This window comes from Macaca mulatta, chromosome 9 (assembly GCF_049350105.2).
Source record: "Macaca mulatta isolate MMU2019108-1 chromosome 9, T2T-MMU8v2.0, whole genome shotgun sequence".
NCBI lineage: Eukaryota > Metazoa > Chordata > Mammalia > Primates > Cercopithecidae > Macaca > Macaca mulatta.
The window spans coordinates 81,084,832-81,100,754 of NC_133414.1; the positions used below are offsets into that span (position 1 = coordinate 81,084,832).

Here is a 15,923-nt window from a genome sequence, read left to right on the forward strand (position 1 = left end):
AGATGGGTATGTTTGATTGCATTAAAAACAAAACCTTTTGCGGGAGATAACATAGTTAAAGGAAAAACACAAACTGAGAAAAATATTTGCAAATTATATCATAGAGTAGAGAGAAAATAGATAAATGGAAGAATTCTCTGCAAAAATGGGCTAGGTTATTTAACAGATGGTTAAAACAAACTAACAAAAAGCCAAATGGTTCTTAATCATATGAAAAAAACACTCTCATTGATAAGAGAAATTCAAGTCAAAATCACCCTGATGTCATTTCTCTTAATAGGCAAAGACTCACATTTGCCAACATAATCATTGGTAAGACTACAGAAAAACAGATACTCTCTTACATTGAATAGAGGAAATGCAAAATGATATGACACTCCTGTGGAAGACCATTCTTTTAAGTCAAAATCCCTTTCCTCCAGACTCTTCCCAAAAAGGGAAGCAATGAAATAATATTCTTTCCTTTTTTGTTTCGAGACAGAGTCTTGCTCTGTCGCCCAGGCTGGAGTGCAGTGGCACGATCTCGACTCACTGCAAGCTCCGCCTAACAGGTTCACACCATTCTCCTGACTCAGCCTCGCAAGTAGCTGGGACTACAGGCGCCCACCACCTCACCTGGCTAATTTTTTGTATTTTTAGTAGAGACGGGGTTCCACTGTGTTAGCCAGGATGGCCTTGATCTCCTGACCTCATGATCCTCCTGCCTCGGCCTCCCAAAGTTCTGGGATTACAGGCGTGAGCCACTGCATCCGGTCACAGTGAAGTAATATTCTAAAGGAGAACGATTTAAACTGACCTTAACTCACTATAAAATATTCTCTCTGTGCAGAAATGTTCATTCTTTTTTAATTCCACAATACTCAAACCCTATTCTCTCATATAATATACATAGTTGGTAGCTAAATAACATTTTACCATTATGTAATAGAGATCTGAATGGCAAGGCAGTATACAGCAGATTTAATTACTTTTCATTGAGGGTGCATCTTCTGTCGGTAGGGTGCCCATTGTATGACTTTAGATTCTCTGTGAGCTCTGTGTATAACCTGTCAGCCATTGGAAGAGGGATGCCATCCCACACCATGATGAGCACCACCATCACAGCAGTTGGACAGTGGTGGCCTGTACGCTGCCGGACCAAGCAAAGAACTTTTTCTTCATCACTGCTTCTTCTTAAAACCTGAAAAAACAGAATATATTCATCTATGGAAGACAAGTATGCCAAATTTGAATGCAATGGATATTCCTTTTGACGTTCTGCATGATTATATTTTAGTTTATTTACTTAATTTATACAATTTGTTCTACAGACGGGGTCTAACTATGTTACCCAGGCTCGTCTCAAACTCCTAGCTTCAAGCAATCCTCCTTCCTTGGCCTCCCAAAGGTCTGGGATTACAGACATGTGCCTCCATGCCCGACCATATTTTAGTTTTTTTAAAGTTACTGCTTCTCAAGGGATAAAAGCCTATAGGACTTTCCACTGCCTCAACAGTTCCCTCTCCACGAGACTCATCACAAGAGTACCTCAGCCTATATGACTAACAAACAACAGGCAGAACAAAAATCTGTGATATGTGGTTATTATTTGTAGAAGTAGTAAAAGGCAGTCTGTGTTTTATTTCACTGCTGTTCTAGTTTGCACAGCAGACAAGAGAGGGCTTGGTAGAAAACTTAACTGCACTGAAATTCCACGAATGTCACAAAGGAACAAATGTGGATGATCGAAAAAACCATCTAATGTAATCAGATGGAAATAACCAAGAACTCTCAACATTAAAAATAAACTTGATAACTGAATTTTGGCCATCTGAGGAATGTCACAGATTTTCCTTTGGGTGACTCATTTTACTATCAAGAATTAATATACAGAAAGGAATGCCTCTGTGATTTTTGTGATTTTTACATGCTATTGGAAGGATGCATTATATGCTTTTAATTCATAAGACTAATGTGGTCTAGTTGACTTGGTGAATGCAAAATAGAAAAATTAATTGTAAATATTTATTTATTTATTTAATACTGCATCCAATTATTGGGATGTTAAAAAGGCTTCAGCAGTATTTAAAATTTGCTTAGTGGTCCGAGTGTTAACTACAAAAAAAAAAAAAAAAAAAAAAGTCTATACAAATGTTGTCACCACATAAAACCATCCAACCATTTTAAACTGCCTCCATTTATCAAAAATTTACAAAGTGCAGAGATTGACCACATTAATCAGCACATAACCAGAACATGATGAAAATGCCCATCCATGTGACCAGAATGGACCAACCAATAGCATAATTTTTTGTTGCTATAATAATATTACAAAACTTGAGATGAAACTTCTTAAGAAGTTAGTTACCCAATATCACTTTCTTCTGTCACTCCAGATGGTTAACAATCATTGCTACCAAGTCATTCCTTGAGTAGAGTTGGCTTTAGGACCTTCCCCCTAGACACAATTATTTACATTAAATTTTTTTTCTGTATTTATATGTCCTCTTACAGCCAAATAATAACACACTACTTGCAAATAATCTCAAATACAAAATTATATATATTGTATCAAAATTATATTGGTTAATATTCAAGTTGTCAAAATTAACAACAAATTTATATTAATAACATTTTTGTATGGGAAATGCTAAAAAGCTTTTTACTGATGATATTTGTGCCTTTTCTGGATATTCCAAATTTCCATCAGTGTACAATAGAAAATTAAGCACAATGGTTAGGAGTCTTTAAATTCAAATCTGAGTTCAATAAACTGCTTAAATATTAAATCTGTCTGGGCCAGGCGCGGTGGCTCAAGCCTGTAATCCCAGCACTTTGGGAGGCCGAGACGGGCGGATCACGAGGTCAAGAGATCGAGACCATCCTGGCTAACCCGGTGAAACCCCGTCTCTACTAAAAAATACAAAAAATTAGCCGGGCGAGGTGGCGGTCGCCTGTAGTCCCAGCTACTCAGGAGGCTGAGGCAGGAGAATGGCGTAAATCCGGGAGGTGGAGCTCGCAGTGAGCTGAGATCAGGCCACTGCACTCCAGCCTGGGCGACCCAGCGAGACTCTGTCTCACAAAAAAAAAAAAAAAAAAAAAAAACTAGCCGGGCATGGTGGCGGGTGCCTGTAGTCCCAGCTACTCAGGAGGCTGAGGCAGAAGAATGGCATAAACCCAGGAGGCGGAGTGCAGTGAACTGAGATCCGGTCACTGCACTCCCGCCTGGGTGACAGCAAGACTCCGTCTCAAAAAAAAAAAAAAAATCTGTAAGACCTCTGGAAACTAAAAATATTATTAAAATAAACAAAGGTCTAACTATATGCAGAGGAGTATAAATTCATGGAATAGACATTATTATAATTATGTCAGTTTTCCCAAAATTGATCTCTAGATTCAATGCAATCCCAATCAAAACCCTATCAGAGGGGTGTGTGTGTGTGTAAACTGACCAATTGTTCCAACGTTTATGGAAGAAAATGAATCTTGACCCCTACCTCACACTGATCAACTTGAATATAATGTATATCTAAACACAAAAAATAAAGCAATGAAGAATTTTAGAAGAAAACATAGTCATGACCTACGAGTGGGCAAAGCATTTTAAAATGGCTTACCAAATCTGCTAATTGAAAAGATAAAAAAGGCTGGGTGACGCAGCTCACGCTTGTAACGCCAAGATTTTGGAAGGTAGAGGTGAGAGGATTGCTTGAGGCCAAGAGTTCGAGGCCAGCCTGGGCAACATACTGAGACCCAGTCTGCATAAAAAATAAAATAAACCCGGCATAGTGGCATGTACCTGTAGTCCCAGCTACTTGGAAGGCTGAGGTGGGAGGATCCCTTGAACATGGGAAGCCGAGGTTTCAGTGAGCCCAGATGTCACCACTGTGCTCCAGCATGGGAGACAGAAACTCTGTTCCCTCCCAAAAAATATAATAAAAAAATAAAGAAGGCAAGCAGGAGGATTACTTGAGATGGAGAGTTCAAGGCTATCATCATGAACTTCAGCCTAGGCAACAGAGTAAAAAAAAAAAAAAAAAAAAAAAAAAAGCAGGCCAGGCGCAGTAGCTCACGCGTGTAATCCCAGCACTTTGGGAGGTGGTTGGATCACTTGAGGTCAGGAATTTGAGACTAGCTTGGGCAACATGGTGAGACCCTGTCTCTTCAAAAAACACAAAAATGAGACGGGTGTGGACACCTGCCTGCAGTCCCAGCTACTTGGGAGGCTGAGGCGGGAGGATCCCTTGAATCTGGGAAGCCAAGGTTGCATTAAGTCCAAATCTTGCCACTGCACTCCAGCATGGGTGACAGAAACTGCCTCAAAAAATAAATAAATAAATAAATAAACAAAGAAGGCAAGCAAAAGGGCAGGAGGAAATATTTACATTACATATACTTGACATAATATATATATACACACATTATATATATTTACATTGTATATATTTGGCATAATATATATGATACAACATACACAGAGAATTGCCCCCATAGAAAATTGGCAGAAAAAAATTGAATAGGCACTTCATAATAGAGAATACGGAAATAGATGATGAGCATATGAATATATGCCCAACAATATTCGTCACCTAGCAAAGTAAAACACAGTAAAAAGGAGCTACCCAGGACAGCACCGTGGCTCATGCCTTTAGCACTTTGGGAGGTGGAGGTTGCCGCGAGCCAAGATTGCACCACTGCACTCCAGCCTGCACGACGGGAGCAAGACTCCATCTCAAAAAAAAAAAAAAAAAAGAAAAAAAAAAGGAGGTACCTATGTTGGTGGAAAGAAGAAAGTGTTGTTATAAAGATACTATTAAATTTCCAAGAGGCAACTGTAGCTAAGATTATTCTTGAATACTCAATGCTTGGGACAGAAGCAGCTCAAAGCCCCATAGAGGTTTTTGTTATAGCAGGCAAATTTGGCTTCTAGTCATGTCACATGCATATAGGAAACAGAAAAACCAAGTAGTTAAATAGCTTTTTAATTACCCTGCTTACAAAAACCAGGAGAACACTGAAGGTATACACATTCTACTTGTTTGTACAAAAATACACTATCTATTCCTAATGTCAATGAATACTGTGGTGACATTTAATTATTTTTCTACTATATTCACTAACTTCTTGCTGGTATACAGACTTCATAATTGTTCTATAGTCCTATTTGAAACAGACAATATGATATATGACTGGTATTAAAATAAAAGGACACAATTATTATAGCTATAATAGTCTTTCTAGAATATTTTTCAAGATAATCACAGAAAAATCTACTTGATTTTTAAAGAGAGTAAAACAAGTAGATTCCTATATACTGAAGATACAGTAGCTTTACTACATACCAGGAATAACCAGATAGAAGTTTGATTTAAAGGCTGATATCTCAGTAAGGTTGTTAAAAAACAGAAAGATGCCAAAAACATAAGAATAAAACTATAAAGAGAAGGTTATAAAAGAAAGTTCACTTGGAAGAACATGACAGTGTTCCTCAATGAGAAAGCCAACCCTAAATGTCTAGCCACAAATCTCTCCCGCAATCTATTCAAATTTAGCGTGTTTCTAAGGTTCATATGGAAGGGTAAATGCGCATCATGTCAGGAAAATTTGTTTTTAAAGAATTAGAGGGTACAAGCGCAGTTTTTTAACATGGATATATCGGGCAGTGGTGAAGTCTGGGCTTTTAGTATACTCACTTCCAAAATAGTGAACATTGTACCCAATAGGTAATTCTCCAACCCTCAAGAGAAACATTTTCTAAACAAATAAGGGAATTGCTCTTCTAAATTGAAGTTTGTTCTTTTAAAATTGTTCTTTTTTTTGTTTTCTATTCTTTTTCTTTTGGAGGCAGTGTCTCACTATGTCACGGTGGCTGGAGTGCAGTGGCTTGATCATGGCTCACTGTATGCAGCCTTTAACATCATTTAAAAGCTCTCCGGGCTCATTTGATCCTCCCAGCTAACCCTCCCGAGTAGCTAGAACTACAGGCACTTGCCACTGTCCTTGGCTACCTTTTTGCATTTTTGGTAGGGACGAGGTCTGGCTATGTTGCCCAGGTTTGTCTCAAACTCCAGGGCTCAAGTGATCTGCGCATTTCAGCCTCCCAAAGTGCTGGGATTACAGGTGTGAGGCCCCACGCCCAGCCATGATAAAACCAGCCATGGTCTATTATACATATACATATTATACATATGTGGTCTATTATACATATTTACAAAAGTGTAATAGAAGATAACCTAAAAAAAGGTTATGAAGAGTGAATTCATGGAAGAAATTAAAATTAATGATTAGTAAAGACACCTACCTTTGCTAGTTACAATGCAAATTGAATCATGATGTCAAGTTTCACCTTAGGTGTACAATGACAAAAATTATCACTCTTAGCTTAGTATTTTGTTTCTATTTTTTTTTTTAACTATTAACAACAGGCCAGGTATGGTGGCTCATGCCTGTAATCTCAGTAATTTGGGAAGTCAAGGCAGGTGGATCACTTGAGGTTAGGAGTTCGAGACTGGCCTGGCCAACATGGTGAAACCCTGCCTCTACTAAAAATACAAAAATTAGGGCAGGGCACAGTGGTTCAAGCCGTAATCCCAGCAATTTGTGAGGCCAGGGCAGGCGGACCAGCTGAGGTCAGGAGTTTGAGATCAGCTTGGTCAACATAGTGAAATCCTGTCTCTACTAAAAATACAGAAGTTAGGCAAGTGTGGTGGTGCAACCTATAGTTCCAGCTACTGCGGAGGCTGACGTATGAAAATCACTTGAACCAAGAGGTTGCAGTGAGCTGAAATCGTGCTGCTGCACTCCAGCCTGAGCGACGACAGTGAAACTCCATTGCAAAAAAAAAAAAAAAAGAAAAAAATTTTTTTTAAATTAAAAAACCCACAATACTTGTTTTTGTTTTTGTTTTGTTTTTTTAAACAAAGGAAAGAAAAGAAAAAAGTTCTGGCCGGGCATAGTGGCTCATGCCTGTAACCCCAACACAAGAGGCCGCGGTAGGATTTCTTGACCCTAGGAGTTAAAGGCCAGCCTGGGCAATGAAATGAGACTCTGTCTCAACAAAAAAACACAGAAAACTAGCTGGCGTGGTGGTGAGTACCTATGGTTTCAGCTCCCTGGGAGGCTGAGGAAGGCGGATTGCTTGAGCCTGGGTCGAGGCTGCAGTGAGTTGCGCCACTGTACTTTAGCCTGGGTGACAGAGCAAGACCCTGTCTCAAAAACCAGAAAATTTTCACAGCCTAACTCTTAGTTTGAGTATACCCAAACTGCTAAAAATTATAATCTCTAAGCACAGGCTAAAATTGTAAGGGCTTTTAAAATTTGAAATATATCCATAATGTGTATATATAATTTTTAAATTTAAAAACTAATATTAGAAGGAACAAGATTACACAATTTTAAAAAATTTTAAGGTTTAAAAAGTAAAAAAGGCCAGCGTGGTGGCACACACATGTAATCCCAGCACTTTGGGAGGCCGAGGCGGGTGTATCACTTGAGGTCAGGAGTTCAAGACCAGCATGGCCAACGTGGTGAAACCCCATCTCTACTAAAAATACAAAAAAAATTAGTCGGGCTTGGTGGTGGGCACCTGTAATCCCAGCTACTTGGGAGGCTGAGGCAGGAGAATTCCTTGAACCCGGGAGGCAGAGGTTTCAGTGAGCTGAGATTGCATCATTGCACTCTCGCCTGGGCAACAAGAGTGAAACTCTGTCTCAAAAAAGTAATAATAATTTTTTAAAAAGTAAAAAGAAAAAAAAACTGGCCAGGCACACCTGTAATCCCAGCTACTTGGGAGGCTGAGACAGAAGAATTGCTTGAAACCAGGAGACGGTGGTTGCAGTAAGCCCAGATTGTGCCATTGCACTCCAGCCTGGGCAACAAGAGTGAAATTCCATCTCAAAAAAAAAAAAAAAAAAAAAAAGTAAAAAAACGTTAAATTAAAAACCAAACTAAGTTGAAGTATACAAGCTGTAAATTATAATTTTTTAAAAAAAGATTATTTTTTAAAAGCAAAAAATAAGTCCCTGTAACACAATCTTATTTGTAAGGTTTCCAAAGGGAATAGGGTGCTTTGTCAGTGCCACAAATGTAGCATACAAATTCCAGATCAGATTCAGATCTAGGAGCAACATTCATGTCAAGTGTAGCAGGATCGTATCTTTCCAAAGAAACGTCACTTTTGAGTTTTATCAATAATCATACAAGAGACAAAGTAGACTAAATTTTTCAAAACAAAATTATGGCGGCCAACCCCTCCCAAGAAGTCACCAGTTAACATCATTTAAAGCTATCTACATATTACAAGAAAATGAGACTTTTACAATACAATTCAACCTTTGTAAAGGGGTTAATGACTGAGTTCACACAACGGGGTTCTGAAGTTTTGGTAATGTCTTGATCTGGCCAATGGTCACATGGGTATGTTTACTTTGCACAACTTCACTAGGCTGTACCTTATGATATGCACACTTTTCTGTGTGTATGTTATACTTGAATTAAAATTTCCTTAAAAATGAACTCTATAAGCGAGTAAACAAACTAACATAAAAAGAGTACTAATGGGCCGGGCACGGTGGCTCATGCCAGTAATCCCAGCACTTTGGGAGGCCAAGGGAGGTGGATCACTAGAGCTTGGGAGTTCAAGACCAGCCTGACCAACATGGAGAAACTACTAAAAATACAAAGTTAGCCAGGCATGCTGGTGCATGGCTGTAGTCCCAGCTACTCGGGAGGCTGAGGCAGGAGAATTGCTTGAACCTGGGAAACAAAGGTTGCAGTGAGCCAAATTCGTGCCATTACACACCAGCCTGGGCAACAAGAGCAAAATTCCCATCTCAAACATAAATAAATAAATAATAATAATAATAGTAAGTCAGTTTAATATTATCGACAGTTAACATTAACTTCTTGCTCACTGACTAAATTTTATCACTGACAAATAAAATGGCTAGCTCACATTAGGAAGATATCGTAGGCACCAAACAAGTAGCCCAGGGTACCACCTCATCTCTTTATCTTCCTGTCATGATAATATACAAGGAGGTGCCTTATTGGGCAGAAACAAGCAGCACTATGGTATAGTTCAAAGATAACCAAGGCAGGTAATTAGGTAGAACCTTAGAAGAACTAACAAAGACAACAAAAAAGGGAATGGTTTTGAAGATTGGATAAATGTATAAATCCAAGAAAGACGTTTTGAGGACTTTTGCATACTTTAGCTTCACCCCTAAACTTGGGTCACATCAGACAAGAGGGGTAAATATAACATTCTCTTGCTGGGCGCAGTGGCTCATGCCTGTAATCACAGCACTTTGGGAGGCCAAGGTGGCTGGATCACTTAAGGTCAGGAGTTCAAGACCAGCCTGGATAACATGGTGAAACCCCACCTCCACTAAAAATACAAAAATTAGCTGAGCGTGGTGACACACGCCTGTAATCCCAGCTACTTGAGAGGCTGAAGCTGGAGAATGGCTTGAACCTGGAAGGCAGAGGGCCAAGATCACACCACTGTACTCTGTCCTGGGCAACAGAGAGAAACTTCATCTCAAAAGAAAAAAAAGGAAATCACTTGTAGGTATTCATTGCCACACCTGCTCTATTGACTAATACACAATTCCACAGAGGGGAACTAATCATACGATGCCCAATGTGAAGCACTCAGGCATTGGAGCCAACGAGGCCATCCACTGTTTGACTCTTCTCCCTACTTCTGCCATTACCCCAGAAGCTCAAGAGGGGAAGTATACAGTTATACTCCTGCCTCAGCCTCCTGAGTAGCTGGGATTACAGGCTCACACCACCACGCCCGGCTAATTTTGTATTTTTAGCAAAGACAGGGTTTCACCATGTTGGCCACCCTGGTCTTGAACTCCTGGTCTCAAGTGATCCACCCGTGTCAGCCTCCCAAAGTGCTGGGTTTACAGGTGTGAGCCACCGCATCTGGCCAGCTGGGAAATTCTTAAATGTGATTTACTCATGACATCCAGCTAATTTTTAAAATACTATTTTTTTGTGTTTTTTTCTTGAGACAGGCTCTCATGCTATCACCCAGGCTGGAGGGCAGTGGTGCAATCTCAGTTCACCGCAACCTCTGCCTCCCAGGTTCAAGCGATTCTCCTTGAACATCTAAGATGCATCTAAGAAACTACACTACCTTTTTCTTCAAAATCTACTGAAGTACAAGATAACTTGTTCCTGACAAGATCCAAAGTGACAGCAGAGAAAAAGAGTCAAAAATCTCTGCCAAAGAGTATAATTATGTGAGAGTATTAATGACCACCTGGCAAGGAAACATTTCAAGAGAAGAATAAAACAGTGTTGAGAACATAGTCAAAACAATGTTAAGAATGGCTCAGAAAATGGTGCTAGCCAGTTAGAATTTTCTGTTAGACTTTTTGTGTGTGATCATTAAAAAGAGAAGTAATAGATCTCTCTTTGAAACAAAGAAGACAAGAGGGCTGTTGCGGTGGCTCACGCCTGTAATCCCAGCACTTTGGTAGGTGGAGGCCGGTGGATCACTTGAGGTCAGGAGTTTGAGACCAGCCTGGGCAACATGGTGAAGGCTGAGGCAGGAAAATTGGTTGAACCTGGGAGGCAGAGGTTGCAGTGAGCCGAGATTATGCCACTGCATTCAAGCCTAGGCAACAGAGCAAGATTTAAAAAAAAAAAAAAAAAAAGGAAGACAAAAGAAACACAACTTAAAAAAAAAAACAAAAACAGGCGGGGGGCAGTTTAGGATAGAACTCTAAAACTACTAACAAATCTAATCGTATACATGAAGATTTTAAAAAATGAAAGCATGAAATGATGCTTGATATAGATTAATGTTTTATAACAAGTACACCAAAAATGTACACTATCCAAGATGAAAAGTAAATTTGGAGCAATGTAATTCACTGACTGCATGTGTGTATTCCATTTCTTAGTTCAAAATTTTTGACCTTCATTTCCTCCCTCACCCACATATAGTCCACCCAATTGCACTAGTGTCATTCAAAATAACCTCACGGTAAAGTTCTACAAACTATGTAGAATACAGACAGATCTAATTCTCTTTTTAAATTGTTTTGAAATTTTTCCCACCTTCCTTCATGGACTTTTTTAAATTCCAATTTTCATTCAACCTCTACCTAAAGTTCAAGCGTGGGGTGGACAAATCCAGCAGATTCCCAGCTCTAATCTTCAGTTTCTCATGCCTCAGAAAATAGCTAATGAATACCACAGCCATACTATTTAAAGATACCAATTCAAATTCAAGATACTCAACTTTCCGTTCTCTCTGTAGGCAGGGCTCATTCTTTCACTCAGGCTCGAGTGTAGTGGCCCGATATTGGCTCACTGCAACCTCCTCCTCCCAGGCTCAAGCAATCGTCCCGCCTCCCGAGTAGCTGGGACCACAGGCACACACCACCACAGTCGGCTAATCTAAAAAAATTTTTTGCCGGGCACAGTGGCTCACGCCTGTAATCCCTGCACTTTGGGAGGCTGAGGTGGGAGGATCACGAGGTGGGGAGATGGAGACCATCCTGGCTAACACGGTGAAACCCCGCCTCTACTGAAAATACAAAAACAGCCGGGCGTTGTGACGGGCACCTGTACTCCGAGCTACTCCGGAGGCTGAGGCAGGAGAATGGCGTGAATCCAGGAGGCGGAGCTTGCAGTGAGCCGAGATCGCGAGATCGCGAGATCGCGAGATCGCGCCGCTGCACTCCAGCCTCAGTGACAGAGCCAGACTTTGTCTCAAACAAACAAACAAAACAAAAAAATGAAACAAACAACCAAAAAAACTTATTTTATTTTCATAGAAATGCAATAGTATTGCTTGGTTTTGTTACCAAGATTACACTTTTGAATCGTCATTAGTAGACAGAAAATTTTTCATTACGTTGCTCAGCAGCTGTGCTTTATTTCATTTCTTATCATTGGATTATTTTTGCATTTGTGAAAAGAGCCAGGTATACATTAGTATACACTAAGGTATTCTCATTCTGAGAAGACATATTGCACAAGAGAAAATAAGAGCAATTTAAATACACGTGCTTCACGAAAAATGCCAAATACCTCTTGTACCTAATAATCCTAAGGATTTAAATAGAATGTTGCTGCTGGGCATGGTGGCTCACACCTATAATCTCATGGCTTTAGGAGCCTGGGGCAGGCAGAGGCTTGAGGCTGGGAGTTCAAGACAAGCTTGGGCAACATAGCAAACCTCGACTCTACAAAAAATAAGAAAAAATTAACCAGGCATGGTGGCACACCCCTATAGTCCTCGCTAACCAGGCATGGTGGCACACCCCTATAGTCCTCGCTACTTCACAGGCTGACATGGGAGGATCACTCGAGCCTGGGAGTTCAAGACTGCAGTGAGCTATGATTGTGTTAGTGCAGTGATCACCAACCTTTTTGACACCAGGGACCCATTTCATGGAAGACAATTTTTCCACGGAGGTGGGGCCAGGGGCATAGGTTTTGGGATGATTCAAGTGCATTACATTTATTGTACACTTTATTTTTATTACTATTACATTGTAATATGTAATAAAGTAACTATACAACTCATAATAATAAAGAATCAGAGGTAGCCCTGAGCTTGTTTTCCTAAAACTAGACGGTCCCATCTAGGGGTGAGGGGGGACAGATTCAGCATCAGATTCTCATAAGGAAAGCACAACCTACATCCCTCACATGTACAGTTGACAAGAGGGTTTGCAGTCCTATAACAATCTAATCTCATTGCTGATCTGACAGGACTCAGAGCTCAGGTGGTAATACTAGCAATGAGGAGTGGCTGAAAATACAGATGAAGCTTCACTTGCTGTCCTGCCGCTCACCTCCTGCCATGAAGTCAGGTTCTTATTGGCCCATGGCCCAGGGGTTGGGGTCCCCTGGGTTACTGCACTCTAGTTCAGGTAACACAGACAGATGGATATCCAAAACCAACAAATAAAATTTCACTAGGGAAAAATATTAAATAGAAAGTTGCTACCAAAATCTTTAAGCTACAGGGTTTATATTTGCCTTCTTAAGGAAAAAGAAAAACCCAAAAAACTATACATTACAATTATTTACATCACTGTCGTTATTATTATATTAGAAAAGGTTTTAAAGACAGGAAAAAGAAATCACCCCCAATCCCACCAATAAGCCTAGTTGCCTTTCCTTCAGACTCACTGTAGGAGAAGCCAACTGCCACATTATGAGGACATATTCGTTCCTTGCCACTTAATAGACAAAGGAGTGAACAATTCAGAAATAGCTAACAGATACAGCTCAACAAATCTGTAACAACTATCAGCCCCAGATATTGGGAACCAATTGTGTGATTTATTTCAAATATACAAGGTATTATGGATAGGCCAGACACAAAAGAACAAAACAAAATAAAACTGTACTGTTTGAGAAATATATAACTAGCAGGGAAAGGTGGAGAGCAAGAAAATTATTACCACAAAGCCAGGATGGGAGATTTATAACTGTGGCTTCTGAGAATCTAGTTGATTTTCTTTTGTTTTTTTGTTTTTTTTTTTCGTAAAGCGATGTGGGGTCTTGCTATGCTGCTCAGGCTGGAGTGCAGTTGCTGGCTATGGATTCACAGGAGCCACCATAGTACACTGCGACCTTGATCTCCTGGCCTCAACCTCTCGAGGTGATAAAAGACACTGTAGTTTCCTCCTTGCTCTCTTTTGATCCACTCACTCTGGGGGAAACCAAGCTGCTGTGTTATGAAAACATTTAAGATGAGGAGGAACTGAGGCCTCCAGCCAACAGCCATCAAAGAGTTAAGGTCTCCTGTAAGAGAGCTTGGAATTGGGTCCTCTAGCTGCACCACCCTCCCCCCGTCAAGTTTTCAGATGATTGCATCCTCACAGGAGCCTATGCCAGAGGCACCACTTGGATTCCTAACCCACTAAAAATGAAGAGATGATACCTGTTTACTATTCAAAGATGCCGAACAGTGACAGATAAAGAATACAGGTTTTATCAGTTAATTCCTTAAATACTATATATAAAACATAAGCCAGATAACACATCTCTATCTAAAATACTTATAAGTTTTCATGTTACTCATGGGCTAAAACCGCAGCTCCTCACTATGGCCTACAAAATCATTCACCTTTTTACCCCACCCAGTTCTATTAACTATCTCCTTAATTTCGTTTTTCGGTTTTGGTTTTTTGTTTTTTTTTGAGACGGAGTCTCGCTGTGTCGCCCAGGCTGGAGTGCAGTGGCCGGATCTCAGCTTACTGCAAGCTATGCCTCCCGGGTTTACACCATTCTCCTGCCTCAGCCTCCCAAGTAGCTGGGACTACAGGCGCCCGCCACCTCGCCCAGCTAGTTTTTTGTATTTTTTTAGTAGAGATGGGGTTTCACCGTGTTAGCCAGGATGGTCTCAATCTCCTCACCTCGTGATCCGCCCATCTTGACCTCCCAAAGTGCTGGGATTACAGGCTTGAGACACCGCGCCCGGCCTATTTTGGGTTTTTTTTGAGACAGAGTCTTACTCTGTCGCCCAGGCTGGAGTGCAGTGGCTTGACCTAGGCTCACTGCAACCTCCACCTCCTGGTTTCAAGCGATTCTCCTGCCTAAGCCTCCAGAGTATCTGGGACTACAGGCTCGCGCCACCACATCCAGCTATTTTTTTATTTCGAGTAGACACGAAATAGTTTTACCATGTTAGCCAGGATGGGCTCGATCTCCTGACCTCTGGTGATCTGCCCCCCTCGGCCTCCCAAAGTGCTGGGATTACAGGTGTGAGCCACTGCGCCCAGCCTATCCCCTTAATTTCAAATGACTCTGCTTAGATTTTTTTAATGTACTCTTATTTCTTAACCCAAGACCTTTGTTCGTGCTGTTTTCTCTGCTTAGGAGTGCTACTCCCTGCATATCCTCTGCGTATTTAGCTCCTTTTTGTCACTACTTTCTCAGCTTAAATGTTACCTTCCCTGAAACGCATTCCCTGACAACCCACGCTTTTTTTTTTTTGGAGAGTTTTGCTCTTGTTGCCCAGGCTAGAGTGCATTGGCCTGATCTTGGCTCACTGCAACCTCTGCCTCCCGGGTTCAAGCGATTCTCCTGCCTCGGTCTCCCAAGTAGCTGGGACTACAGGTGCCCACCACCATGCCCAGCTATTTTATGTATTTTTAGTAGAGACAGGGTTTCACCATGTTGGCCAGGCTGGTCTCGAACTCCTGACCTCTGGTGATCTGGCCGCCTCAGCCTCCCAAAATGCTGGGATTACAGGCCTGAGGCACCGTTCCGGCCAACAACCCACACTTAATGGGAAAACTCTGGAAACATCCCCATGGGAAGAGAGAAACAAAGTAAGGAGACCATCATTACTAAAGCAATATAAAATTAGAGTTAGTCTGTTGGACTAACTGTATTAGAGGATACACAAGAGAAATATGTACAAAAACAAGAAACATGTAAATTCTACCTTAAATAAATTCTATCTTAAAACAGTCCTCAAGGACAAAAGAAGGCATACGCAAATGGAAAGATGCAATATGTGGAACAGGAAGACTGAACATGAAAATATATGTAAATTCTCCAAATTCTATTAATATGATTCCAATAAAAATACCAATAGGATTTTATTCTTGTAATGAAACATGGTGTTTATACATTAATATGATAAAATAAACCAGAATGGTCAGACCACTTTTGAAAAATTAAAAGGAATTAGCCTATTAGACATGGAAACATTATAAAATCTAAATAGAGCAATCTCATGCTGATTAAAGACAATAATTTAACACAGTAGGGAATCTACACATATAAGCAAATACACATCAATAATGAAGAGATGTACAATTAAATGAGTGGTGTTGGATAACTGAGTAGCCATCTGGAGAAGTGTACATAGCTACCAATGCTCTAAACCAGGATAAATATAAAATACTTCAATATAGAAAAATAAAATAAAATCATTAAAATACTACAAAAGG

General features: G+C 40.4%; 1 protein-coding gene across 6 annotated transcripts in view; it reads right to left on the bottom strand.

The window, feature by feature from the left end:
- TET1 (tet methylcytosine dioxygenase 1) overlaps positions 1-15,923 on the bottom strand; it is a 98,395-nt gene that overhangs the window by 28,470 nt on the left and 54,002 nt on the right. For all 6 annotated transcript variants that reach the window (XM_077946683.1, XM_077946681.1, XM_077946685.1 and 3 more), the window contains one exon: positions 969-1,180. In XM_077946683.1, coding sequence (XP_077802809.1) covers positions 969-1,180 — 212 coding nt within the window. The remainder of the gene's footprint in view (positions 1-968; positions 1,181-15,923) is intronic.